Source organism: Pyrgilauda ruficollis, unplaced genomic scaffold (genome assembly GCF_017590135.1).
Source record: "Pyrgilauda ruficollis isolate IOZ18807 unplaced genomic scaffold, ASM1759013v1 scaffold3, whole genome shotgun sequence".
NCBI lineage: Eukaryota > Metazoa > Chordata > Aves > Passeriformes > Passeridae > Pyrgilauda > Pyrgilauda ruficollis.
The window spans coordinates 24611929-24638522 of record NW_024524377.1 but is presented as its reverse complement, the minus strand read 5'-3'; the positions used below and the strand labels follow the sequence as shown (position 1 = coordinate 24638522).

General features: G+C 43.9%; 2 protein-coding genes across 5 annotated transcripts in view; one reads left to right on the top strand and one right to left on the bottom strand.

Moving 5' to 3' along the window:
• ALS2 (alsin Rho guanine nucleotide exchange factor ALS2) overlaps nucleotides 1-2439 on the bottom strand; it is a 37076-nt gene extending 34637 nt beyond the window's left edge. For 2 of the 4 annotated variants that reach the window (XM_041473596.1, XM_041473599.1), the window contains exon 1: nucleotides 2361-2439. The gene's annotated coding sequence lies outside the window, so the exon portion shown is untranslated. The other 2 variants (XM_041473597.1, XM_041473598.1) reach the window with 2 other exon arrangements.
• Nucleotides 2440-3883: 1444 nt separating this feature from the next.
• CDK15 (cyclin dependent kinase 15) overlaps nucleotides 3884-26594 on the top strand; it is a 38850-nt gene continuing 16139 nt past the window's right edge. The window contains exons 1-10 of the mRNA XM_041473600.1: nucleotides 3884-3985; nucleotides 4860-5009; nucleotides 5158-5255; nucleotides 5821-5900; nucleotides 9315-9409; nucleotides 10210-10272; nucleotides 12263-12386; nucleotides 12958-13078; nucleotides 17999-18092; nucleotides 22853-22916. Of these exons, the coding sequence (XP_041329534.1) occupies nucleotides 3884-3985; nucleotides 4860-5009; nucleotides 5158-5255; nucleotides 5821-5900; nucleotides 9315-9409; nucleotides 10210-10272; nucleotides 12263-12386; nucleotides 12958-13078; nucleotides 17999-18092; nucleotides 22853-22916 (991 nt within the window). The remainder of the gene's footprint in view (nucleotides 3986-4859; nucleotides 5010-5157; nucleotides 5256-5820; nucleotides 5901-9314; nucleotides 9410-10209; nucleotides 10273-12262; nucleotides 12387-12957; nucleotides 13079-17998; nucleotides 18093-22852; nucleotides 22917-26594) is intronic.

The window sequence follows — 26594 nt, the reverse complement described above, 5'->3', positions numbered from 1 at the left end:
TACATTGCATATAGTTATTTGAGGTTAAGCAACCGAGGCCTAAAATTCTTGACTTCTAGAATTTATGGACTTTTTTAAGGACTCAATTTTTTCATTTTCATGAGTCTCAACTGCAAAAAAAATGTAATTGTCATGAAACCTTCTGATTGTAACAAAATAAAGGTAAAGACAGGCATTTGATTAGCTGTTTTGCAAGATCTCCCTTCAAGGCCAAACTGAAAAACTTTTTACATAATAATTAAGTAAGAAAGCTGCAACAGTGGTGAATTAGAAACTAAGAGCATGATATGATGGCAGGGATAGATATTCTTTTCCAGAAGCACACACTTTGGATTGCATTACCAAGCATTTATGCATATAAGGGAAAATGAGCAAAACTGCCTTCTTTCCACAGATGAGACATATTTAAGACATTTTGAAATCACTTTCAGGTTAATTTCAAGTTCTTATTCACTCCTAGGACAGCACAACATTATTCCCATTTCACAGCTAATGCAAAATACAAGTTGCTTTGCCCCAGCTACAAACTAAGGAAAGTAATTGTAATAGAAGATTTCCTCCTTCCAACAGAAACATGCAGTTTTCCTTGCTTACTCTCACATTGCATCCTACATTGTTTCCTTTCCACTAAGATTACCTGAATTATTATTAGATTTAGCATTCATGGAAGTGAACATCCAGGCACAAAACAACACTCCTGCATGGAAGCTCAGTGTGATACCAGCACCTTCACTGCTCTGCCCATACTTTTACCATTACATTTTTCTTTCAATGCTGCAAGTGGAAAGCAGCAAGGAGTGCCAATTATGAAATGGATTTGTGCTACAGACAGATGGTCACTGACATGACACTGATGTCATACCCTCCACTTCCAAAGTTAAAGGCTAATTCTCCAGGAATCAAACGCTACCACACTGTAACAACTGCCACGGGTGGGTGGGAATGACGTGGAGCGAACACTCCTCTCATCATCATGGACTGTGCTCTTCAATGACCATTTTTAAGCAAGCAGCACAGATATGAAGGTAACCTTACATTCACTGCTGAACAACAACAGCTGGTGTTCCCCTGACTTTGAGAAACACTAGAACTCCCATGAGCCTCATGTGCTTATTTACCTGCTAGTCAACAAACACTGCAAACATTTCTACAGCTTTCATACATGTTTACTTACGTATTTCCAAACACATTTTTAATACATTTGTTGCATCACATTTAGCAATAACTTGCAGGACCAAGACTCCATGTTTGTTACACAGAATTACCTACTCAGGCTCTGAAGAGATGATTGCCAAGCTTCCTCGTTCAAAACAGAGTTGTCAACATCATTTACTGTTGGCAACTGTGGCTTACATACAACGTGTGACCATTAAAGAAGCTCTTGTGTTTTGGTCAGCACCAACCACTGCTTTTAACATTGTGTGATTAAGATCTGCTCAGAACAAAACAAAACGACTGGCTACTGAGAGATGGTAGCGATCCCTTTGGATGCGGGCAAGGGCGCAAAGCTTTTAACGCCAGTTCCAGGATGCAGGATGGTAGCAAAACAAAGCAGTAAAGAAGCTGGGGGGAAAAAACTAGCACAGGTGAAAATTATCCGCTACAGCACGCAACTAAAAATCTTAAATTTACCACACTCAGACAAAAAATTCTGAATCTCCTTCTGCCCCTTTTTCTTTTGAAATTACGCCTTAATTTTGCACATTCTCATGCGATTTCCCGTCTGAAGACCGTTCACTCTGCACAAACTGCAAGTGGTAGGTATAGCTAGTTTACATAAGCTGCTGCCCTCCAACAGCTGTGACTAACTACAACCCATCTACGAGCACTCCGGCTGCTCCCCTATGTTCGCTCTGGAAGCGGAGGTCTGTGACAGTGACAGGTCACTATGTCACCTGTACAGGACACTGCAGCCGCAGCGGTACCATCGCTCCGCACACTCCAAAAGCTGAACCGCATTAACCCCCGAGCAAGCAAGGCACGCGAAGGGACAGGACTTTGAAACGCAAGTGCAAGCTGATGAAGGGCATGGCAGCTACAGTTCGGGGGTCTCTCTCCCCCAAGAGGGAGGGGACCTTTCAGACCCGACAGAAATACACCTCGATATCTCCGCTGTTCCAGCCCATCACAGCGCGGTTACAGTCGGACACCCAGGGTCCGTCAGAGCTGTTCTTCGGCCTCTCCCCAAGCCCCAGGGCGCAGCCGGGGGCGGCGCAGGGCCTGTCCCGCGTCTCCGGTGCCGGTGCCAGGCGCTCCGGTCCCGCAGCGCAGGTGCGGCAGGCGCGGGGAGCGCGGCCGCCCTCAGGTGCGGCTCCCCCTTCCCGCGCGCAGCCCCGCGCGCAGCCCCGCGCGTCCCGCACCTGTTGCCGCTGCGCCGCCCGCAGTCGCGCGCTGCCCGCAGCCCCTCGCGCCGCCCGGCTGACTCACGCGGGGGCGCGGAACGCGCAGGGGGCGGGGCCAGCACGCGCGAGCGCCGACGGGTCCCTGCCCGGGACAAAACAGGCAGAGACCGGAGGGACGCGTGGGTGTGCGTCGGGAAATATTCGGGGAGCAAATAAAGAGCCCGGGGCCGGCTATGCGGGATCGGTGACAGCGACAGCGCCCGCCCGGCCCCCCTGCTCCGCAAACCCGCACGACACTGCTGCTTGAGCGGGGAACGGGCCTGAAACTTTCATACTTTCATTTAAAAATCATGGTTCCAAAGACCTCTATAGGCTCTCCTTCATAAATTCTTACATTTTTTAAGGATAGCTATTAAAGATTTCTATTAGAGTGTTTCCTCCACTAAGTGGAATGATTACTCCATTTATTTTTTTTTTTTTTCAATAACAACCATCACCAGCTATAAGCATGTTTTCTTCATTTATCATCTCTGGCTACCTGGCAAAAGTTGGCTTACTTTCCTTTGTGACAGTATTTCCCCTCTACTCCCTGACATGCAAAGGCGGTGGGGTTGCAACAAGACACAGAAATTGTTCCTACCTTCCCAAGACATTTTTGCTTTAAAGAAATAATTGTGCTCAAGGGAAAAGTGTTATTCTCTGACATCAAAACAGTGAAGCAAAGGGAAGATTTCATGTGATGCATTCAAATGAAAACCGAAGGACCTAATGGGTCAGTGTAAAAATACCACAGGACAATGCCTGCTCCCTCAGCTCGTGTCATTTTCCATGTGTGGGTTGGGTGTTAGTCCTAGGAAGCTGCACAGTGAGTCCTGCTTATGCAGGACTATAAGAAGGGGACTTTTGGCTGTCCACATCCAGGGTAAATCCACTGTGCATTCCCTGCTCTACAGTGGGCAGGATTAATCAGTTTGCTCTGGTTATTCTGACCTCATTGCATCCCTTGGACATGTAATCCAGCAGGGACGGACAGGTCCCCAGGCTGGTGTAAATGCCAAAGCAAGGGCAGTGTACAAAGCAGTGCACAGCTCCTGCAGAAAGCACAGCCACAGTGCTCAGAAAGCTCACCTGAGAGCCCAGAGGCTGAAGTCTGAAGCCTGGAACTGCTACAGGCAGGGAGGGAAGTCAAGGCCTGCTCCTGTGTGAAATCTATCCCTTCATCATCCAACTTACTACTCTCCGAGTTGCTTAACTGAAAGAAATGTGTACAAGCAGAAAGTTTGGATTTATTAATTCTCCATCTGCAGGTATGAAAAATGTTGGCTAGTTTTGGAGGGCATGTACCAAAGGACCTGAAATCAGTGGAGCTGCTCCAGAGGTGCATTTGGACTTTCAAAGAAAAATTGCAGAAATCACAAGACTCTTTGAGGCAGAGACCTCATGCGAGTCATACGAGCTGTTACTGCAGACACAGAGGGATGAGGAGGAGCAGGGAGAAAGAAAGAGACACAGTTTAATTTAAACAGGACAACATCGGACACATGCTGTGTGTAAGTGCTGTCAGACCAGGATGCTGTTCAGAGAGAGGGGGCTCCCAACAAATCCAAGGCCTTCAGCACACGGAAGCAGTGACTACAGCAGAGGTATTTAATATCATATTGTGATACTTCTGCATTGAGAGAGGGTAAACCTGGGTGTTTGCACTTGTGGGAGTGCAAAGCTGTCACATTTGCTGCTAACCAGACAGCATCAAACTTTGCAGCTTCAGGCTTGTGAAGCTACTGAAAGAGGAATCTGTACCTTAGGTGGCAATAAATGCCTTTGATGTGATGAGCAGGGAGAGAAGATTGCACTCCAGCGAGTTCTGTGCCAGTGAGAGATTGTAAAGGAGGGAAGCAGCCAACAACCTACAGTTCTGGAGGAGGCAGCATGCCACAGATTGCAAATCCTGTGTTGTCAAATTATAATCCGTTCAATATAGCTGCTTGGGAGGCCTTGAAACCTGCTTGCCATTCATTGCTACCTTTTTATAGCTGAGTAGTGTACAGCACTGTTATGCTGTATGGGCCAAATTAATAGGCTATGTAAATTATAGAGTGCTGAGGAAGGAGGTGAGGGGTGAGGGATTAAGGGGGAGAAGAATACATAAATGTAAACTTCCTGAAATTTCACTTCTGCATTTGAGTTTTGGTCCCTGCCCTAACAGGCCATTTAGAGATGAATAATTCAAGGATAAGGGGGAATGACGTGCATTTAGAATGATGCTGGCAGAAGTACCCTCTGCAGTTAAGGCAGCTTTATCTTTGTGTGTTCTGAGTGGGTGCTACCATTTACCAACACAGGAACACAGAGAGCTGCTCCCCTTACAGCCAGTACTGGAGATCTATGACTGGTAGAGGGAGAGATGAAAATAATGTGCATTGCTCAAAGCCACTGCAGTTGAGGAGAAAGAAAAGAAACTCATCAGTAGAATGGTTGTTTGCCAGTGACACAGTTTGTCCCCTCTTGCTATGCCAGCTGTTAGATGTAACCAGAGCATCCCTTTCTTTACCCTCTCTGCAGCCCCTGCAGCTCCACACCCTCCAGAGCTGGAGGTACAGCACACAGGGACCTTGGAGTTACACTGCTTCTTTCCAGGAGCAGGATGTTGTGGAGAGGATCAAATGGGTGAGGCACAGCATCCACAGAGCCAGAAAGGAGATATTTTATCCAATGGTTATTCCAGCCATTAATTAGTACTTAATTACTAAATGACCTGCTAGTAGCTTCTTGTTGTACGCAGCAATCTAAAACACATACCAATTTCTTCATGAAGCAGAGACAAGGCATTCTGTTTGGAGCTGCCACATCCTATATACATCTAGAGAAGCTGTGTGAAGGATCCTGTGCAACTGTGTACAAGGGGATCAGCAGGTGAGCAATATTGCCTTCCCAGCGCTTGCTGAGAACAGCTCCTATGGCAGATAAGGCATATCAAAAGTCCAGTTTTGCCATTAACATGATATTTGCAAAGGGCCATCCCAATTTTTCAGGGAACTCCTCCACTGCAGCCATGGAGGCATCACAAAGACTCTGATCCACAGCAGTGTGCCAGGAGATTGTCTGGCTGAACCAGGGAGGGAGCAAAGGTTTTCCTTGAAGTGAGTGATCTCTGCATAGTTGGAGAATTGGGCATGAGGTCATGCTGCCATCACACAGGGACAGGAAAGCTGTGAGAAGGTGGAGTGGGGCCACTGCTCAAAGCCATGCTCTAGCAATACCTGGACAGCAGCACAGTGCTTCTTTAGCCAGGTGGGCTGGCTCTCAGCTCACTGCTAATGAACACAGGATGGAGGAGGTTTGTAATTACCTTCCAAGTTTGGCCTGAATGGGTCAGCAAGTCTCAGAAATTTTGCTTGGGTGTTTGCTTGGGGGACTGTTAGTGTTATCATGCCAAGCACTGAGAAGCTTCATGTGACTTTCTACTGTGACCTGACAGGATCAACAGCCAGGTGGTGGCACTGAAAGTGATCAAGCTGGAGGCAGAGGAGGGAGTGCCCTTTACAGCCATTCGGGAAGGTAAGACATAGAGGAACATCACTCTTGAAGAGCGTTTGTTTTGACCTGGAAAAGCTCCGTGAGGTTTCCCTCAGTCCTTTCTTGCTTATTCAATGTGCCAGCTGTCCTTCTCCCAAAATTCTCAGTTTCTTTATCCTCTCTTGGAGGATGTCTTCACATTGGGCTGGACGGGCATGCAAAGGACAGAGGAGGAATCTCTAATATATGCACTTTTGAGAGATGCATCCACGCCTGTGATAAGGAAAGTGCCAGCTGCAGCCAGAGCATGTTCACTTCAGAGAAGTGTCAGGGCCCCCTTGCACCTTCTGCTTGCTGCCTCCTTCACAGCTGCTTTCTCACTTCCTCTAGAAACTACACAGCCTTTGCCACTGTTGCATTGGGCAGTTGTAGACTTATTACTACAACCATGACACTTTCCTAGGTGATAACTTGGAGCACCACAGATCCCAGCCTGGAGAGAGATACTTTCAATAAAAACTGATGTTTAATAATATCTGTTATTTCAGTCCAATGAGAAATTGTACTTATGAGTCGACTTTGTAGAGCACTGGGCAGATTTCTCAATTTCTTGGAGAAAGAAGTGCTTTTGTGAAGTACTTGATTTCGGCTGAAAGTATTTATATTTCCCTACAGACTAAGTTCACAAGCCTGCTTGACTGAGGCTTCTATTTTCATCCGCTGTACAATCCCAAGAAGACCATAGTCTGTTTTCTTCTACGCACAAAAATATGCAACTGTTGTGCCAGTCTGTTTTATGGTATTAGTGGAAGCTATCCATTTTGTTCTTACTGCACTTGTGAAACTAGGGTTAATCTGTGACGGGGATGGAGAGTCAGGGACCAGATGTGCCAGTTTTCACAGAGCAGCACGAGCACAGAAGGACTCTCATAGCCATCAACTCAGAATAACGAGAGAGGTCACTGAATCCACTGCAGGTTTATAACTGTAATTAAGACAAGAAAGTTTACGAAGTCCTTAGTCCAATTCTGTGTGAAAGCAGAGACACACCTAAATAAGCCTATTTAAAAGATGGCTTGTGTTATGTTTCCTATACACTCATTTGCTGTGGTGATTTTGCTCTGTATTTACACTTGTAGCCCACCAGTAAAATAAACCTTAAAAGCTTTATCTGCATTGAACTAATGATGCACCAAAGATCAGCACCCCTTTAACATGCTCTGCTGGGCAGGGTGAGAGTCTTAACTTCATTCATTATGGGAGAAAACAAGGGTGATCCCATGAAGGGTCTGCTTTAAGTAGGTCTTTTGTGTACTGCTGAGCTTTGCAGCATCTGACACCTCAAATTTACAATGTAAGTCAGTAGCAAAAACAAAGCACAAGATTTATTAACGCGGGCATTCTCTGCTACCCTGGAGGAATGCGCTCCCTGACAAAGAGACGCTTCGCCCCAGGAAGCCCCGCAGAGACAAAGTGCGTTTAAAGCTCGGTTCTGGCAGTAGCACCTGACACCCCAGCAGGGGGTTGTAGAAGCAACAAAGTGAGGAGCAGTTCCCAGAAGCCTGATTGAGGCACAGGCGCTGAATCCTCCATTTTACTGTGGACCCTCTGGAGCAATAGCTCCGGTCACGTGGAATTTTTGAGGTATCACAGAGTCAGGTTATCCTGTTCTGTAGCAGATGGGCTCTAGCCAGAGTGTTTTTACTAGGTTCATAGGCAAGTGTGGAGCACGTTTAAGGTCCATACTGCTGTGCACTGGGAAAATACTGGTGGTAGCTAAACGGACTAGTATCAGTAGCAGAGGCAGTTTAGTTGCAGCAGCACCAAGCTCTGTGCAAGAACTGGTTTGCAATCCAGTAGTTGTGCTGAATCAGGCATCCCTTTCTGCTCAGTAGTCTCAGAAGTGACACAGGCTTGGTCACAACTGTGTCATACAGTGTAACTCTGGCAGTAGGGCTTTTAGAAAGAGGTGAGATTGTTACAGTCGCAAAAAGCAAAGTGCTAATCCAGTACAAATTTGCTTTGCCAGCATGAAACTCTTCAAATATCTTTTTCAGATTGTGTGAAAAACAAAAAAAAGCAGCTTTTCATTGTGACCAAAGCTCTGCCTCCCACAGCTTGCCCATGCTCTGTATTGTGTGCTTCAGCTAATTCAGCTGAAACAAGATTGTATGCCCATGCCTTATTTGAATGAAATTTGTAGCACTGCGTGGTCTGGCAGCAAATTAACTTGGTTTTAATCAGCAGCAAAAAGTGGGTCTGGAACAGCTCTCAGGCTATTCTGCTATGTCAGAAGCAGAACTAATATCTCGAGTCAGGGACATCTGCTTTTTTGGGGCTTTGGGGCTTCTCTCTGTGTAGTTTGTGTTCCCTGTCTGTGAACAGCTGGGTCAGATTCTTCAGTTGTGCCAGCAACCTACAGCCAAAGTAATCCCAGCTTCACCTCTTCCCCACATTCCTCCTCTGTACAGAGTTACTGGTATATATTGTCTCACACCTAAGGTAGCAAATGATTAAGCTGTGCACACTGAGAAGCTGAGTTTCAGCTGAGAAGCTCCTTTCATGCGTGTTCTGGCTGGAGCCTGCTCTAACACAGCAAACCCAATGCACAGCCAAAAGGCCCAGAAGGCTGCAGCTCTTGTCTTAGCATAAGTCAGTGCTCTGTTGTCTATATGGGGCCAGAGACTCTTCCAAGTTCTGCCCCCTGCATCACCACACCCTGGATGTGACAAGGTTTGGCAAAGCCATGTCAGGACCAAAGGACCAGGAACACACAGTTACAATGATGCTTTTGGATAGTTAGGCTGAAAGAAAAGTGTGCCTAAGTTTTATAAATAGAAACAAGTTACTATTCACTCAGTAACTTCATCATCTCTGTTCTTAGAGTTTTTAACCAGAGAGAGTAACCGTTATTCACAGAACTAAACTCAGAATTTAGCTTATACCTACAGTGATTTTGCAGAATTTTGCTCTGTTGTTGTGAAGCTGGAAACTGGTAGAGACTCAGCTTTTCCCAGAAGTCTCTTGTAAGGGTCTTGCTGAGGACACACACCAGGAGGCAGACGGGAGAAGAATAAGAAGCTCAATGACAGGCTGGAGACTGCTGCATTCTGGCTCTGGCAGCTCCCAGGTCCTTCCTCTCAGCATTTACCTTGAAGAAATTACTTCTCCTCGACTTATAAACTGACACATGGGAACTGTGAGCTGCTATTTCTGACAGAGGCAAGATCCCACCTCTGAGAGATGGATGGGCTCCTGCCAAGCCTGGAGCACTGATTGTTGCTTCTCTGCAGAGCTGTTCCATCCTCCTTCAGGCTCAGTAGATGCCACTTCTTACAGAACTGCCAAGTCTAGACTATTACTCCCCAGTTTTTTAGTTTTGCTTCCTTGTTTTGTGCACGATCTCCTTCCACTTTCAGCAGCAGTAAAGTTGATCTTCCTTTTGTGTTTTCCCAGCTTCTCTTCTCAAGTGTTTGAAACATGCCAACATTGTACTGCTTCATGACATTATCCAGACCAAGGAGACACTAACATTTGTCTTTGAGTACATGGTGAGTTGATGTTTTTCTAGCTTCCTGTGGAGCTAGTACTGGGAAGTATTGGGAAGTGGCTGCAGAATGAATTTACTGCACTCTGAGACATCTACAAAGAAACAAGTTGTAATGCTGTACTGCAATGATTGATTTTCCTTCTTGATCTCCTGCTTTCCAGCCACACAGCCTTACTCTTTTCTTTCTGCATATGCGACAGCTGTATGCAAAAATAATTCCATGTCTTGTGTCCACTGGGGTGACAGACATTATTTACCTCCATTTCTGCCTTGCCAACACAATAAAAGTACTGTTTTTGAGCCACAGCAAGGATAGGAAATAATGATATGAGCTCACATCCCAGCTGGGGTCAGATTTGGCACTGACCCCAGTGGCTTACCATGACCAAACTGTGAGTTGCTCTTACAGGGAGACCAGGACACCAATAAAATTCTCCACTTGAATCTTGCTACTTCTCCTGCTTTTGCAGATAGTCAACCAAATTATAAAGAAAATACAGAAGCTATAAAGAAAATACAGAAGCTATGTCTTCTTATTGCAGCTTTATGGTTAGTTCTGGCACAAGTGTGAATTCTGTTAACCAGCAGCTTCAGGTCACAAATGCTGGGTGAGGTAACAGGTCCCAGATGGGGCCCTTAAGAACTTAAGCGCATGCTTGTGTGCTGCATCAGACCAGATGTTCACCTACGTGAAACAGGCAACTTTGTAGCAGTTGCATATTTTTCCATTTACAGTAGAGGCATTGTTGGTAGAGGCATTTACAGCAGAAGCTTTGCCTCAACTTCTTCTCTTTTATTTAGCACACAGATCTAGCACAGTACATGGGCCAGCATCCTGGAGGACTCCATTCGTGCAATGTTATGGTGAGTTCCTTAGAAGACTTGTATCCCTTAAGGCATGAGGAAGAGTTGTTTTCCACTATGTAAGGTCACTGTAAATTACTTACTAATATTTATTTGCTACATATATGACAAAAACTTGGGAGAAAATCTACCTTTGATGATATAACAAGCTCCCTCTCAGTCTCCAAGCCTTTTTTCAGTTAGCCCCTCTTCTTATTTTCTGAGCCTACAAGTGGACATTCAGTTTTTGAAAACAATGACATCTTGTGGCAAGGAAACCTATCTCTGCACAAATTTTTGTCCTCTTATTGTTACAACACATTATTCATCTCTCTAATTAAAAACTTTCACATCTTACTCTTTTCTCATTTGGAACTATCTTCGTATTTGCAGTCATTTAAATTCCTTTTGTTTCTCCCATACCTTTTGGGATTGTTTGACTGGATCTGAACACAGCTGAACATGTACCGTTACTTTATAGATTGATGTTATAATAGTCTCCTGGTCTCCTTTGTATGCATCTTCACATTTAATTAACTTTCAGGACTGCTGCTGCACGCTGGCTTAAGGTTTCAGTGCAGATGTCCTCAGTGAATGCCTGGGCCCTTTTCCTGAGCAGCTTCAGTTAATTTATCTTACAGCTGTCAACAATAACTTTGTATCTTATCAAACTGCCTATTCATCTGGCTTTGTCAGATCTCTCTGAAGTTCCTCACTGTCACTTGTTATCACAACTAATCTAAATACTTCTGTCATCTTCAAATGTTGCCACATTGTTCACATCTTTTTCCAGATAGTTGTTAAGCAACACAAATTCTAATGAAGTTTTTTGGGGTCTCAGATTTTAAACATCCTGAAAGCTCAGATACATCTGAGATGCAGTGTAGTAGTTCTGGCACAGATCTCAAGGGTTCTGCTACCAGACTTGCTCGTAAAGCACATGGAGCACATGGCTGTAATATGTACTCACTGGCATTTCTGTGAATAAACACTAGCCAGCTGCTCTGCTTTCCTGTCTGGAATACTCACTGTCAGCAGGAACTGAACGGCAAAATTATTTACTGCTCCTTCAGGAGGGTCATCTCGCTTGCTTCATTTTTGCTGGCAAATGCAGTTTGTTTTTTCTGAGTGATTCCTATGGAATACGATATAAGTATGCAGAATGTTACAGGGACAATTTTCTGGTACAAAAATGACCTATGGGTGTCACTGTTTTTCCTCCTCTTCAGGTTAAACCTCTGGGGAAAAATATCTTTCCTCTGGTGAAGTCTTACTACTTTTGCTGTGTTTTGTTTCTATCCGCTGACCAATTTCATACCTTGTTTCCGCCCAACTTACTTTACCCCAGGCTTATTTAGACTACCATGATGGTGGGAGTTAGATATTTATTTCTTCTTCCTTTCTTCCTTGGTTTCCTTCTTCCTTGCTTGCTTCGTTCATCATATCTGATTTGCTGTATTTTTAAAATCAGGTCCTCATGTTTTCTCTCAGCTTGAAGCCAACAGTTCCCATTGCCAGGTCAGTCAGTTCCCTGCTCCACTGCTGGCATGTGCAGTGGCCATGGAACTCAGTCAGCTGGTGCCATCTGGCTCAAGGGGGCAAACCTTCAGCTCTTTAGGCTTTCATTTTGTTTGGCTGTGTGTCTTTGTGTCTTTGTCTTGAGCACTGCAACCAGCACAGCTGCTGTTCTGAAAGCTTGGGTCTGTGTTTTGGCAAGCTGACCTTGCTCCTGCAATCAACAGTCCATTTCTAAAGAAAAGTTAAATTTCCAAAACGCGCATTTATGGACCGCAGTTCAATATTCCACTCTGGCAACCTCAGAAAGCTGTAGGGCAGTCATAACCCACCACAGTTTTCTCCTCCTCAGCCAGCTCTACTCATTCTTGGGATTTTTACTGGTTTCTTACTTGCTTTGTCTCTGCTTTGTTCCAGGGTTCTTCTAAAGTTCAGAGTTAATCTATCAATGCAAAGTCACACAAAATAATTTCAGTTTTTTGTTTGCTTTTTCCAGCTCTTCATGTTCCAGCTTTTGCGTGGCCTGGCTTACATCCACCAACAACACATTCTTCACCGAGATCTGAAACCCCAGAACTTGCTCATCAGTTGCCTCGGTGAGCTCAAATTAGCCGACTTTGGTGAGTCACAGTTTGGATACAGCTGTATATCTGCTCAGACCAAAGCTGTAGCATGCATATAGATCTGTATCCACATCCAATTGAGGCAGAGAAGCATAACCTTTTCTTGAACTTCAGGAAACTATTTCTGTGGTCAGTCCAACTTTTCTTGTATTTATACTGATAGGTGCAGGGATTAAACTCATTTAAGTCAGAGCAATTACCACCATGTAAAACTAGTTGAAAAGAACAAAGAATCAACCTCTCTCTGTTCAGAAAATAATGTAATGTGTAGAGTCCACAGCAATGTGTGACCCAAAAAAGCTTTCTCAGCATTGGTTTGGGATTGCTGCTTCAATCTCAAAAGATAAAGCCCTGCAAAACACAGCCTATTACTTGATTTGTTCTGCCCCAGAGGTATATTCCAGAAACACTTTCTTTGTCAATTGCTTGTAGGCTGCATTGAGATTACTTGTGTTTAAAGAGAAAATAATGTCCTGTTTCCAATTATTATCATCTATTCACTATACAGGTAGAAGGACTGCTCTAACAGAATTTTTTTGTTGGTTTGTTGGGTTGGTTTTTTTTGCAGGCCTTGCTCGTGCCCAGTCCATCCCCAGACAGACATACTCCTCTGAAGTTGTGACATTCTGGTACCGTCCTCCTGATGTGTTGCTTGGAGCTACAGCTTATTCTTCTGATATAGATATCTGGTACTGACCAATATGAAAGCATCTGGGGTTCCCTGGGAAAAATTATTTTTATCGGAATTAAATTAAATCGGCCAAAGTTACAATAGATACGGCTGTAAGTAGAGGAATTAACACCTGCGAGCAGTAAATGTGTGAGGAGAGTGGAGTTTTGTAGAAGTTTCAGGGAGGGTTCATAGAAGTTTTTGGGAGTTATGTCACTACATCTCAGCTATGGATTGATACAAACCTCATCTGATAATATTTATGAGAGATATGCATCTTGTCTGCTAACATGTATGGAGCATTTTTGTGTCTTGCAACAGAACATTTTTGCTCAATGCAAGCATTTCTGTGTAGTCAGCTGAGTCAGTAGTAACCCTCTGCAGAAATGGCTTTGTGTAAAAAAAATTGATCCACAACTGTACCATCAATTACTTAGGCCTTGGTAACAGAATGTGGCATTACAGGGTTTCTCAATGAGTCTGCAGATAGAATGGTGTCTGAGATTTTAATTATTTCTGTGATATTTTGTCCTTCTTCTCAAAGACCATATCTCAGATGCAGTCTGTATTTCACTCAGCAGAAGGGCTGTGTCTATTAAAGCCTTGTTTCCTTATGAGCTCTACCCAAAAATCTTGATGTGTTTGGGAATCAAAAGGAAATAAGCCACACATTCATAGATGGGAGAGGAGTCTCTGAGAGTGGGCAGAAAACAGCAGAGGATGAAGGCTTTGCAGGGTCTCAGTGGTCTTTTGGGCTGGCTTGGATATGTACCAGGGCTAACTGTAAGGTTCATCAACCTTCTGGCTTACTTCTGCACCAGCCTGAGCTCACTTCCAGCAATGCAGTCCTGACATGCTCATGGACAGCGTGCAGCTCATGAAATTGCAGGAGACCTTTCTTATTCTGGCAATTTTACATCTGTAGATGGTATTGTTCTTCACCCTTTCTTCAGACCAGTTAGTCTTCTGCTTGTACCTGTCCCACCAGGACTTACTCTAAACTACTGCAGAGTCAAAGGCTGGGAAAGGGTAGGAGTGCAGCAGGCTGAAGAATGTGTGAGACAGCTGGCTAAGTTTGCAAACAGCACAGCTCCAGGTCTTCACAGGCTGTATCTCCCTCCAGTGGTCTGCAGCTTATCAGACACTCCAGTGACCTAAGTCTGGAGGGTAGGTCAGGGAAACGGAAGTTTTTAGACTGTTTACTTCCCTAGGACTGCTGCTAATTTAATTATTTAAAGACTTCTCTAAGGAAGGAAACCTTGCTAAATCCTAATGGCTTCCAGCTGCTAAGCCAGTCTAAATAGTCCTGTCTACTACCCCCACCACCTGTCATTTTTCCCTCCAGACAGTCTCTCAGCAATGTCTGCTGAGTTTGAAGAACATGCCTGCCTAGCAGATTAGAGGGTTTGTATCAGGCATAAGTCTGTTGGTTTTTTCCCCTGAAAGCTAACCCCTGTCCAAAGCCAGCTATGCACAGAAAGCATGTCATTTCTGCCTATGCAAAACCAACATCCCCACTGCATAACTCTGCTCCGGGGTAATGAATAGCAACGTAGGAGTGGTGTACAAAGTTCCCAGCTCTAGCAGCACAGTGCTCTCCATCCCGCTGAACTACATCCACACTATAGGCACCTTTGTTATAACGCCTCCTTATAATAACAACATTCAAAGTGTTTGCCCTAAAGAAAGATGTCATGCTGAGAGAATAGAGAGTACTTCAGTGAGCTCTATTCAGTAACTTCCTCTAACAAGAGTCATTTATTATCTTGATGTACACTGCATTTAAGTTCAATTTTTGTCTATTAGGAAATAATGTGAATTCACACAGATGTTACTTGTCTATTGGGAAGAAAGGAAAAAAAAACCTATGTCTTTTGGATGCTGCAATTTACATGAAGGCAGGTCAGAATGCCCTTGGTAATGGCATGAGACAGTGGGTGTCAAAGCCTTGGTTTAAAGAAACCAATTATAACAAAATAAAACATTATTGCAATTCATGCATAGTGTGCTTGAGCAGCAATACTGTCAGTGGGAGGCACATGGGAAGTGAATGAGGCCTTGAATAGATGAAGAAAGAGATACAGAAGGAGACTTGGTCGCTCTTGGACTAACTAGAAAAGCTGCTTTAATCTCTCTGTATCTCTTTTCTCTTTCTTTCTCCCTCACTATCTCTTCAGGACTTTAGAAGATTCAATTAAGGGATTTCAGGGAGATTACACTGCATAACAGAAGGACTTTTTTCCTCTTTTTTTGAAAAACACCAAGTGCTTTATATACAGCCACAGTAATGCCTGCAAACATCATGAGTACCGTAAGATTTATTTTCAGTGAGGCTTTCCTTGTATAATCTTCCATTTTAAAAAAAGAGAGAGAAAAAAAAATCACAGTGGTCTTCCCTGGTAGATTCATGTAGAATAGGAGTTCACATGCAGTCATTTAACATGGACCTGCCAGGCTCACTACAGCCTTCTCCTCACCCCTGGTTCACAGTGCTCCACTTTGCCAAACTGGGAGATATTGGCTAAGGGCTCCACTGCACAGACCAGTCTTGGTGATGAACAAGAGGAAGGATATATTTCTGGTTAAATACAAAATTGCCATCTCCTAGTGCCAACAAAACCTCCCAAATACGGAGAGGGAACTGTGGGATGCTGTAGAGATATCTTAAATCTTAATCCTGATGAGAACCTTTCCACTGTGTGATGCAGCACTGCAGACTGAGGGCAAAGTGCATTGTTCAGACCTTCCCCAGGAATTGCAGATGGATACAACTGTACTGTCTAAATCAGCTCTGCTTATGCTCCCTGAATATCCCTGTAACTTCTACTTTAACTGTCACTGTTTTGATTTGTGTACATATCTGGCACTTGCTAAAATACCATGTCTAGGCCTCTTCCCAAAAGGCCCCTCCCTCTGTCCTATCTTTTCCCAAGGCAATTTTATAGGACTGAGACCTTCTTAGAAACTTATAGACTAGAAGAGGTAAGAAGACTTGAGAAATTAGTATTGGAGGGGAAAGAAGGAAAAGGGGAAAAGCAAAACAACCCCAGATTTAGAAACACTTAAAAGTAAATGCTTTTGAATCATCCTCATTATCAGAAGGATCCTCATAATGTCAGAGCTGTAACTGTAACTCTCAGAAGGAAAGCTGAGGCCTCTACTGCAAGGCTAATATGACTACCATTAGTTTTCAAAGTTCCTGCTCTTGCCAGTTATATGTTCCTTTCTGGCTAGGATATCAGAATGCAAACTGTGGTAGAACGTCAGCATCACTTGTTCCAAAAACACTGAGAGTTGTTTCTCTTCCCCCTGCAAATCAAGAGTACCCAAATTGCTTTGGCCATACACAGTTGAACTTGTGCAATGCAATCAGCCGATTACAGCAGCCCCTGTGGTTGCAAAATAGGGTGAGCCATTTGGACACGTCCATCAGCTGTGAAAACAGTCTCGGTATGCCACTGGGCTCAGCAGAATCTATCTGTGGGCTCCAAAGTAATGTCTAATCATGTGGTTGTGCTATGAAACACCAGGAAAACTCTACGTTGCATTTAAGTTTCGTGATGCCTGGGCTCTGTAAGAGGATATTAGACAAGCAAAGAAGCCCATCTCACAAGACTTGCCAAGGTTAGGGCACAGGAAGCTAAGGGAAAGTGCAGTAGAAATGTTTATGAAAACAGTGTTAGATATGGATCTGCAAACAGGCTTGGCACCACCTGGTGTGCAAGGATGACCAGAATAAATGCCGCAGATGAGCTCCGTGCCAGGGTATCAACTGACCACAGCCATGTGGGAGAAGCAACTACAATACTGCAAAAACAAGGTGCAAAGGGTAACACAGGAGTACAGATGACCAGAAGAGATTACCAGTTATTGCTAAGAAGTGAAAATAATACTTTCAGAGCTTGTAAGACAAAGCTGGGTTTTCAAGAGTTGAGCCTAAAGGACTCACATATGATATAACCAAAGAAGAATTAGACTGAAACCTGAAGAGTTGCAATGGGACTCTGTGAAAAGACAGAAAACCCAGAAAAAAATTGAAAGAAATACTTAAAAACTAAATGAGTGGATTTTTACACCATATAGTAAGAGATGGGAATAGTTGCAAATAGGCAAGTCTACCTTGATCACAACTATTTCATCATTTAATGCCATGAGGACTAATCCACCTTAGTAAAATGCAGCAATTTGGCAGGTGTTGGGGTTTTTTTAAGCTGTCTGGTTTGTTTTGGTGCAAGTGTAGAGCAGAGAATGACATAAAAATAAGAATATTTTAACTTACTCTTATGACCAGGTTTTTATGCTATGAAATCTTGCCTTCAGCTTTCCAAAGAAGAGCTAATTGCTTCTGAAGAAAAATGGCTATAGTAGTTAGTGCCTCTGGGTTCTTTCTGCATCTAATATATCATTCAAGCCCATGAAGTGTGTAGTACCTCCCTGTTTATCTTTTCTAATAACCTCTCCAATTTTGTACCTTTTCTCATGGGAAGTCCATCCACAGGCTTCTGCCATGATCTTTTTTCACACAGTTTGTAACAGGATTAATGGACAGAGACCTGAAACAATTTTTTTGGTACTGGAAAAAAAAGATAGTGCTTAGTGGGCTTCTTTTCCAAGGATATCACCTGTCTTGTCTTGATGGTGAAAAATGAAATTTTTTTTTAGTGGGTGGTGCTGATGAGAAAAGGAGATAGGAACAGACATGTATGGAACCTTGACCTCTTTGGATTTTGAAATCCTGGAGGCATGTGAATGTAACTTATCTTTGGTCTGCTCCCGTCCTGTTTCACTTGTATGCTTGTGTCAAGATTTCTGCATTTACAAATCAGAATTTCTATATTTCCATTCCAACAATTATCTCTGCCTCTCTCCCCACCCTTCCTAACAATCATGTTATATATATCATTTATGTGAATGAGTTAATAGCTTGTGTTTCTTGCAGGAGTGCAGGCTGTATATTTGTGGAAATGATCCAGGGTCAGCCAATATTTGCAGCAACTTCTGGTACTCATGAACAGCTGGAGAAGATCTGGGAGGTGAGTAAAATACACTCGGAAATGGAAGAGAAAAAGAATCCATTGCTCCAGACTACTTAATTTTGAAGTCCTAAGCATAGGTCCTGTGAGTAGCAGAAATAATTTGGTCTAATCTACCAAATTCATAGCAGACTTTGTAACCCATTTTATATTTGGCAACTTTCTTACAGACACAGGAGTAAATCAAATTACTTCCTTTTGAAGTTTGTCATCTCATCAAAAATTTAAAGCAAATTAAAGTGACATCAAATTGAAAAAGGCATAAAAGGTGTGCAGGTACTGCAAATTCTGTTGCTTCTTTTTAAATCCTTTACTTACTGTAGGATACAGCACACCACATTTTCACAAAGGAGCTCTAATACTGCTTTGGAACTACCTTGAAAATGGCAAGACCCTGAAGTTTGTCAGAGATCCTTCTTCATTTTAACTTGGCACATTTTGTATCATCTGGTTTATGGTGCAGCTCTCGAGACTGATTTGGCATAATGGAAAGTGTGAAATTACTTTATAAAGTGAGTGAGAGCAACATATTTGGGAGCTTCCTAAGTTGTTTTTTCTACTGGGGAAACAGCAACACAGAGCCACATTCAGTCTGGCAGAACTGAGGCAGCCAGCAGCACTGACAGGTTCTGTACGTTCCTGATCACTCATTCTGACCCTGTTACTGACTCAACAGCAAGGTCAACCTATGCATTCATCTTAGGTCTTGCTGGAGGTATCACTTGGTCTGCTCAGCCTAGAGAAGAGGAGACTAAGGGGAGATATCATTTCAGTCACAACTTCCCTGTGAGGGGAAGAGGAGGGGCAGGCACTGATCTCTGCTCTGTAGTGACCGGTGACAGGACCAGAGGGAATGGCCTGAAGTTGGGTCAGGGGAGATTTAGGCTGGATATTACAAGAAGGTCCTTCGCCCAGAGGGTGGCTGGGCACTGGAACAGGCTCCCCAGGGAAGTGGTCACAGCCAAGACTGCCAGAGCTCAAGAAGCTTTTGGACAGCGCTGTCAGGCACATGATGGAATTCTTGAGGTGTCCTGTGCAGGGCCAGGAGTTGGACTCAATGGGTCCCTTCCAACTCAGCAGATTCTGTGATTCTGTGTCTGCCCTTTCACATTTCCTCCCAAGGATGTACTCTTATGCATAGAGTGTTTCTGAAACATGTGTTTTCAAAGGAGAAAGTACAGAAAAAATAAAATTCATTAAAATAATGAGAAATTACTTCATAGCCATTAGACTCCTGTGTTCTGTAAAATCTGACTGTAAGTCAGATTTTTCCAGCTTAACCACTTCATGCAGAAACACTATTGCTTGGTAAGGTTTTCTTCTCTGCTTTAGTAGGAATGTGATAAAAAGTCAGGTAAGTACATCCAATTCTTAGACTTGAGTTCAGTCCATTTAAAGAAATGCTGAATTTCTCTTTCATAGAGAGTGTGTGGGGAAAAAGAATTATTGTGGGGGGCGTTGTGTGGAGTCCATACTTGGCCAATTAACAAGGTTCAAAGCCAGGGCAGGGTCCAGTTTCTCATAGTGTGAATGAAGGTTATCCTTACACTTATGTCTGAAATCTCTGAATACATTTCCTGTGGTTTTGCTTTAGAGGGTTATAGCACTATCGTAATTTCTCTGGTATTATAACTAATACCATGATTAACAGGATTTGTGCCACAGAAGGCAAAAAAAGCCCTTATTTAAAAATCATGAGGAAGTTTAAAGAGCTATGAAATAATTAGCGCTTTTCACAGGAGGTTTTATGATATTATACAGCCTGGAATGAGGCTCTGAGTTAGACCAAGATTTCAAAGCTCCTTAGAGGCTTTCGATGTCTAGCATGAGATATTTTGCTGAGTGTGAGGTTCAGAATGGGGATTCCTACTGTTTTCTAACAGTCAGTTCCTTTCATGTACTACTAGTAGAAGCACCCTGCACTGGTAGAGAGACCATCTGCATTTGTGTGCATGAATCTGTATCACCCAGCATGCTCATCTCCATGCGGGACTGTTGGACATGTGGGACTGTTGAGGGACTGTTCACACACCATATAGATGTATGGTTGGAAAATCTCCATTCTGTGAAATATGTTTGTCCTGTTGAATCATCAGGACTGAGTGGCTGTCATTTTACCAAAAATTCTTCTAGAGGCAAGTGCCACCTAAAGCAGTCTCCATCTCCCATCCCTGGCTGCTCATTGCTGCTCCTGTTGTCACCTCTCACATGTGGGGCTACAAGAACTGGGGACCCTGCAACTTTGTTTTCTCCCTGGCTTACTCTGAATGAGAACAGCTTCTTTGTCCTTCTCATCCTCTGGCTGCACAAACAGTAGCCCTAATGAGCACTGGTACTCATGAAGGCATGGCACAGGAGCAGGGCCAAACGTGAAGAGAAGGCTGGCAGTGTTGATTATGGAAGTGTCCAATAAGTCTCCAGTTTGCTCATGGCATGGAGAGGAAGCAAACCTGACCAAATCAAGATGCATTATTCAAATTTTAAGAGGCCGGCATAGGATTTGCATGCAAAAGCTCCATCTTATTGATGAACATTGTGCTGAGAAGGACTTCAGGTGGGCTGGATTAGGCTACAGAATGCCACCAGGGTGCTTCTGCTGCTGAGACAAACATTGTGCCAAATGAATGACTACAAGGCTCCTCAACACAAAACATACAATAAGACTTCCCAACAGAATCAAACCAAATCAGCTAGGTTGATTCCTTCAGCTAAGTCATCACAGGAGAAGCAAGCAGTTAGAGGGCAGGGAGAAAGATCAATGATTTACACCATCTTAAAGCACTTGCTGAAATACAAGCACTGTAAAAATGTTTCTGGCTGAAACTGTTTCTTCCCCAGTGGGCTGAATTGACCTGCACCAAGACCTTTCACTACAGAGTGTAGAGAAGTTGCTTTGTTTTTTCTGATAACATGGACAAGAGAGTTAACATCTAGATTTAGGGTGGATACACAACAGGTAAAACAATTGTCAGAGTATAATTAATTGTAACACATTGTCTGATTTGGCAAGGAATCTCACTAAAGGTCCAGGGTGGGGAAAAAAGAGAAGAGAAGAGAAGAGAAGAGAAGAGAAGAGAAGAGAAGAGAAGAGAGAAGAGATCACTTGCCCCATTTGTTTTCCATTGGAAAACAAAAAGAGATGCAAGTTTACAGGTTGGAAAAGTATCTTTTGTAAAGAAAAGGCTCAGAAAATCCAAATATACATTCATATGGCATTCAGTGATTGGCGCTCTGAACGCTTTCACTCCTCAATGCAGTAAAATGTAATATTTGCTATAATCCTTATGTAGAAAAGTATAAGCACATGCAAATAATTATTTGTTTAAATTCTTCACCAAAAGAAGCAGAATGCTGAGCTGACTCTGGCAAGTATGATTTTACTATGCACTGAACTTACCCAGTTTCCTCTGATGCCTGTGGAACTTATGTTTGACAGCTCACAAGAAACCTTGAAGAATGAGGGCCCACTGAGCAGGGCTTCCTGGAAAGCTAACAGGATAGCAAAAAGAGGACAAATTCTGGATTCGAGTTCAAATTCCAACTCTCTCTTTCCTGTGCATACAGATTTTGCTTTGGGCAGACTTGTCTTAGTCACATGATACACACACCAGTCAAGAAGGCATCCTCACCCAGGGCTCTCAAATTACCCTTGGTGCAAGCCAACTGCCACAAGCTGGCTTTATAGTTCTTCCTTCTTTAATGTATTTTTTCACTGATGCCTGTTTTCTTGCAATCTTAATACGAATCTTGGGGAGGCCAAATTCCCCATGGGGAGGCTCACACTTTAAGAAAAAGGAATTGTCTATCATATGCAAAGGGTAACTAATGTGAGACAAATCTAGTGTTGGAGAAGAGAAAGTGAATAAAAACCCTGAATTTCACTGCTTTTTAAGGAACCCTGATGATTCTGGGTGTTGTCTGATGAAAGCTTTGAACGCTTGGAGCTAGCAGTATTGATCTATACTATAATTTCACATGCTGTGAACTTTTCTTAAATATGTGGCTTTACTGCTTTAGCACACATCATCCATATCAATAGGCACAGGGCACTTTGCATGCATTGAGTAATAATAACAACAACATCTGCAACTGCAGAAATCTAGATATGATCGATCTCACACATTTCAGCAACTAAAATGAAGTTGGAGGAGGCTTTACTGGCCCAGACTTTGCTCAGTGAGCAGCTACTGCTGAAGCCCACAATCCCCAATAAAGGCCAAAGACACTGCTGGAGCTCTGTATCCTTCAGAGTGAGGCTCAGCACTGCTTTCTAGCTCCAGATACTATACCTGTCTGCCAGCTTTACTTTTTTACCTCAGAAGGCAAGGGTTTCTCTCAGAGCTCACAGCCTGTGCTACTGCTGAACATACCAGCTGCTGCCAGTGCAAGTGGGCACAGTAATTCCCCAGGGCAGCTCTGGTGTGGGAGGACACCTTCAGCACTGAAAAGGGCTCAACTCTGTGACCCCTGGGCTGGCAAACAGGCAGCAGTGGCACCTGGCAGTGAAGCTGCATATGCCTTCTCTGATGTTCCCAGCAGCAACAGCATTCAATCTCAGCAGGAGCCTTTCTGCTACATAATCAAGTGCTGAAACATCAGTGTCCTTTATGCACAGTGGTAGATCCAGCACCAGTCAGGACAGTGTAATTCTGGTTTACAGGGAAGCCAGTCACTCTCCACTGAGAGTGATTCCTCCAACTCCACACCAAGGCAAAGAATAGGCAAAAAGATGTTATTCTTCTCACTCTCTTCTTTTGCAGGTATTGGGGGTCCCAACTGAAGACACCTGGCCAGGACTTTCCAAGCTCCCCAACTATAACCCAGGTAGGATTTAACTCATGAGAAGGCCAGCTTTTTCTCTGAGCCATTCCATTTTTGTAATTCTTATTATGAAATGACTGTTCATTCATTCTTACTATGAAAAGTCCTGTGCTTCGGTGTTACTAAATCCCTTGAGCTACTTAATTACAGTGGTCTAGGACCTACAACAGGACTGTGATTGGCTTAGTTTACAAACAGAGGTATGTGTGTGGCAAACTGAGTGCTGGTATATATAAGTCTAATGGAAGATTTCATTGCTCAAAATCTCACAGTGTATTTAGTCTCCACTCCTCAGTGGAGTGGAGCAAAGGACCAATGTCTCCTGGTTTAGACTGGAAAAGCTGACAGGCACCTGGAGATGCAGTTTATCTGAACTTTCCTTATTTTTATGGAGATTGGTTTGGGGACCTTTAAACCTCAGATTTAAAGGCCACTGTCCCTGATTTTGATGTCGGCAAGGTGAGAAATCTGTGTGATTTACAAAGCTGGATTCTTTTATTTCCACATGAGCTGGTAGAGAAATCTGTGTCCTGAACTTCAAAGGGCCAGTTGTCTCTTATTTTGATGTGGGCAGGTTGAGAAGTATGCTTTGAAAAGCTAGCTCAGTCACTCTCCCTCTCCCTCTCTCTCTCTCCCTTTCTCTCTTTCTCTTTTTGTTTAATGTTTTCTCCTGGGAAAATATATTCAAGTGTCAGTGAGGGGGAAATGATGAGCACTGATTCTCAGCCTCTCAGCAGGATCATTCTGTAAGAGAAATATTAAAGTGAAATATTAAAAACCCTAGAATGTGAAATTCAGCCATCCACAATCTAGCCATTCTCTCTCACTTATACCATAGGAGAGTGGTGGGGGGAGCGTGTCTATCTGGACAGGGAAAAAAAGAACAAGGGGGAGAGGAGGAGGGAGAAGACGTGCTTTGAGCAAGAGGTTTACAGGTTTAGTAGAGCATAGTAACATCTTTTCAAAGAAGTGGGTGTTGCTCTGTGACCCAGTCCAAGATGCCCCTCCTTTGATTCTGGTGCATGAACACTAAACAGCCCCCATTTTCACATGGCAGCCGAGATTGGCTGAACAATAACCTGGTCTCACAGTCGAAAGGACTGGAATCTTTCACACAATTAGCTGAGACACATTAATCAAACGAGCGTGAAATGGGAATGTGTCGCTGTCCACAGCAAGTTTAATTTGGATGGCAAGCAAGCACAGAGCAGACAGCTGGAGGAAGCATTTTCTTCTCTAACTTGTAGAAGGCCTGGCTGGATAGTCTACAAGTTGAGAAGAGTAGTCTGGGAGACACAGAAATGCTCATGTGTGGGAGGAACTAATCAAAGAATTTTTTTACATCGGTCATCTGATAATACATAGCCTCAAACACACAAACATGCAAACTCTGAGTGATGATGGTTAAGTATCCTGGTGCTATGTAGAGGAACAACCTAGAAAGGCAAGTGTTAAGGCTATGTTAGCAAAGACACTTGCACAGACAACAAAGAATGTGAGTGCCTAGAACTGCTCTGAGTAGTGATTTCCTCAGCTCTCTTTTGTCTGAGTAGCAGTGCTGTCCTCTGCTGCTCTGGAGGGTGCCAGTGGCAGGGCTGGGAAGGAGAGGACAGGCACCTGGACAGCAGCGAAGTCGAGTAATCATAAGCAGTTTTCAAGTCTGACTTGTTTTCAGACTTGATAGAAAGTTTCCCTAGTGGGCTCCAGAGGGGCATAATTGACCTGTGCTGTGATACTGGGATGCTGGTGCCTTTTGTGGCTGGACCAGGCAGAAATGCAGGACTCAGAGGACACTTCTATTGGAGCATCCCACAGAGCCGGCAAACACATGGAAGGTGCTAGGTCAATGTTTGGGGCAATGGCTGTGTTAGCTGAATAGGCAATATCCCTTTCCCCTCTTGAGAGCCTAAGGGGCTGTGAACTGTTCCAGCCACATACAGGAACCAAGCACTTGGCTTACACAAACCAGTCTGGACAGAAGAAGGATAGTTTAAAGTTTGACTATTTGCCCTACTCATGAACTAAATCAATTCACTTTTTGATGAGACTGCTGGTAAGAAGACAAATTAGTCTCTTTGTTTAAAGCTAAATGCCATTTATATGCTTCTGGGCACTTCCCCTCCTTCCCTGAAGCACAAATGCTGTTCCCCCCCAGGACACGCTCAACCCGAATACAATCTGTGGAGTCAGCCTGAGAAAACCTTCTCTCCTGAGGTTATTCCCAGACCATTTGTGCGAATCTGGGTGCCTGGGTTGGTTCAGATAAGCAAACAAACTTTGGAGCTCTTCCCCAAATCTGATGGTATGAATTCTTTTAGCTAGTCCTATTGATGTTCACACTGAGCACAGGCAGCAAACAAACAAACAGGTTCCTGCCCGCGGCAAGGAATGAACACGGGCAAAACAAAGCACTGAGGTGTGATCCTATTCTCATTGAAGTTGATGGCAAAACTCCCACTGGATTCAGCAGTGTAGGCTCAGCCCCAGACTGAGATTGTTACTGGAAGGGTTCCTGGGCCAGGTGGGTTAGTAGGAATCTTTGAAATAAAAGCTGGAAACCTTTAGATGTTTTCCTGTCACTGCTGTGGGCTTGAGCACATCCTGCTGCAGTCTGGAAATGATACAGCATGGGCTGTGGGCTTGTGAGTCAGGCACACACAGGGCAGCTGGAGGAAAAGCAGCTCCTCTGCCTCCTCTATAGGCAGCTGGCAAGGGATGAAATGTGCAAAGGCGTTTTTGACTACCCTACCTCGGTGTCTTGCACAAAGTTCAAGAACAGTCTCATGCCCATTCCCTACAGTTTGCCAAAGTCTCAACCTGACTCCAGGTGAATGGGAAGGATGGGTGAGTAACCCATTTGTGGCCAGCCCTACAGCTTGTGATGTCACCTTCGCTCTGCAGGAGAGACACGTGGGGTAGGGAATTATGTGCAGTCATAGGGCCTGCAAGCAGGTTGGAGAGCCATTCCCTGAAGAACACGAAGGACTGGGAGAGCTCCTGCCCCACATCTCAGCACACTCACTGGCTGTCTCCCTGGCTCCCCAGGCTTACCAGCCCTACCATAGTGACAAGGCTTTGCCCTGTGTTTGTTCATTTGTTCTGTTCCCTCATTTTGCTTCCCCTGAAAGAGGCAGTTGCAGCTCTGTTAACACTATTTTTGAAAGCTCTCATGCTGAGTGAGCTCAAATCCTTGCATTAATCTACTGCTGTGTTCATTTCACTGCGCTGAAAAGCAGTGAGTTTAAATCCCCTCTAAACACCACTGGTGACACCAGAAGGCCAGTGTTTTGATCCAGCCCCATTAATGGTTACAAGTTTGAATCTAGACAGCAGGGGTCAAGGGCAGGAAAGGATTAGGAATCACAGCCCATGACATTAAGCTAGTGCTTTTGCTGAACTGGGAATACTGGAGCGCCCAATGTACCAAGTTAGTTTTTATTTCCTTTTTCTGAAATTTGGGTTCCAAAGAGTGGGGAGCAGTGCATATCTATCTATAACATGATGAACTGAGAGTGAGCTTTACTCCTTGATTTATTGCACAGGCTGAATGATGAACTTGCCTGTGCCAGGTAATATCACCTCACAGAGCAGATGCAGGTTTCACACGAGGCCTTTTCAGATGCAGCAGTGACTTTCAAATAAAGCCTAGTGTTTCACGTATCTGCCGGCTTTAGTATGAGA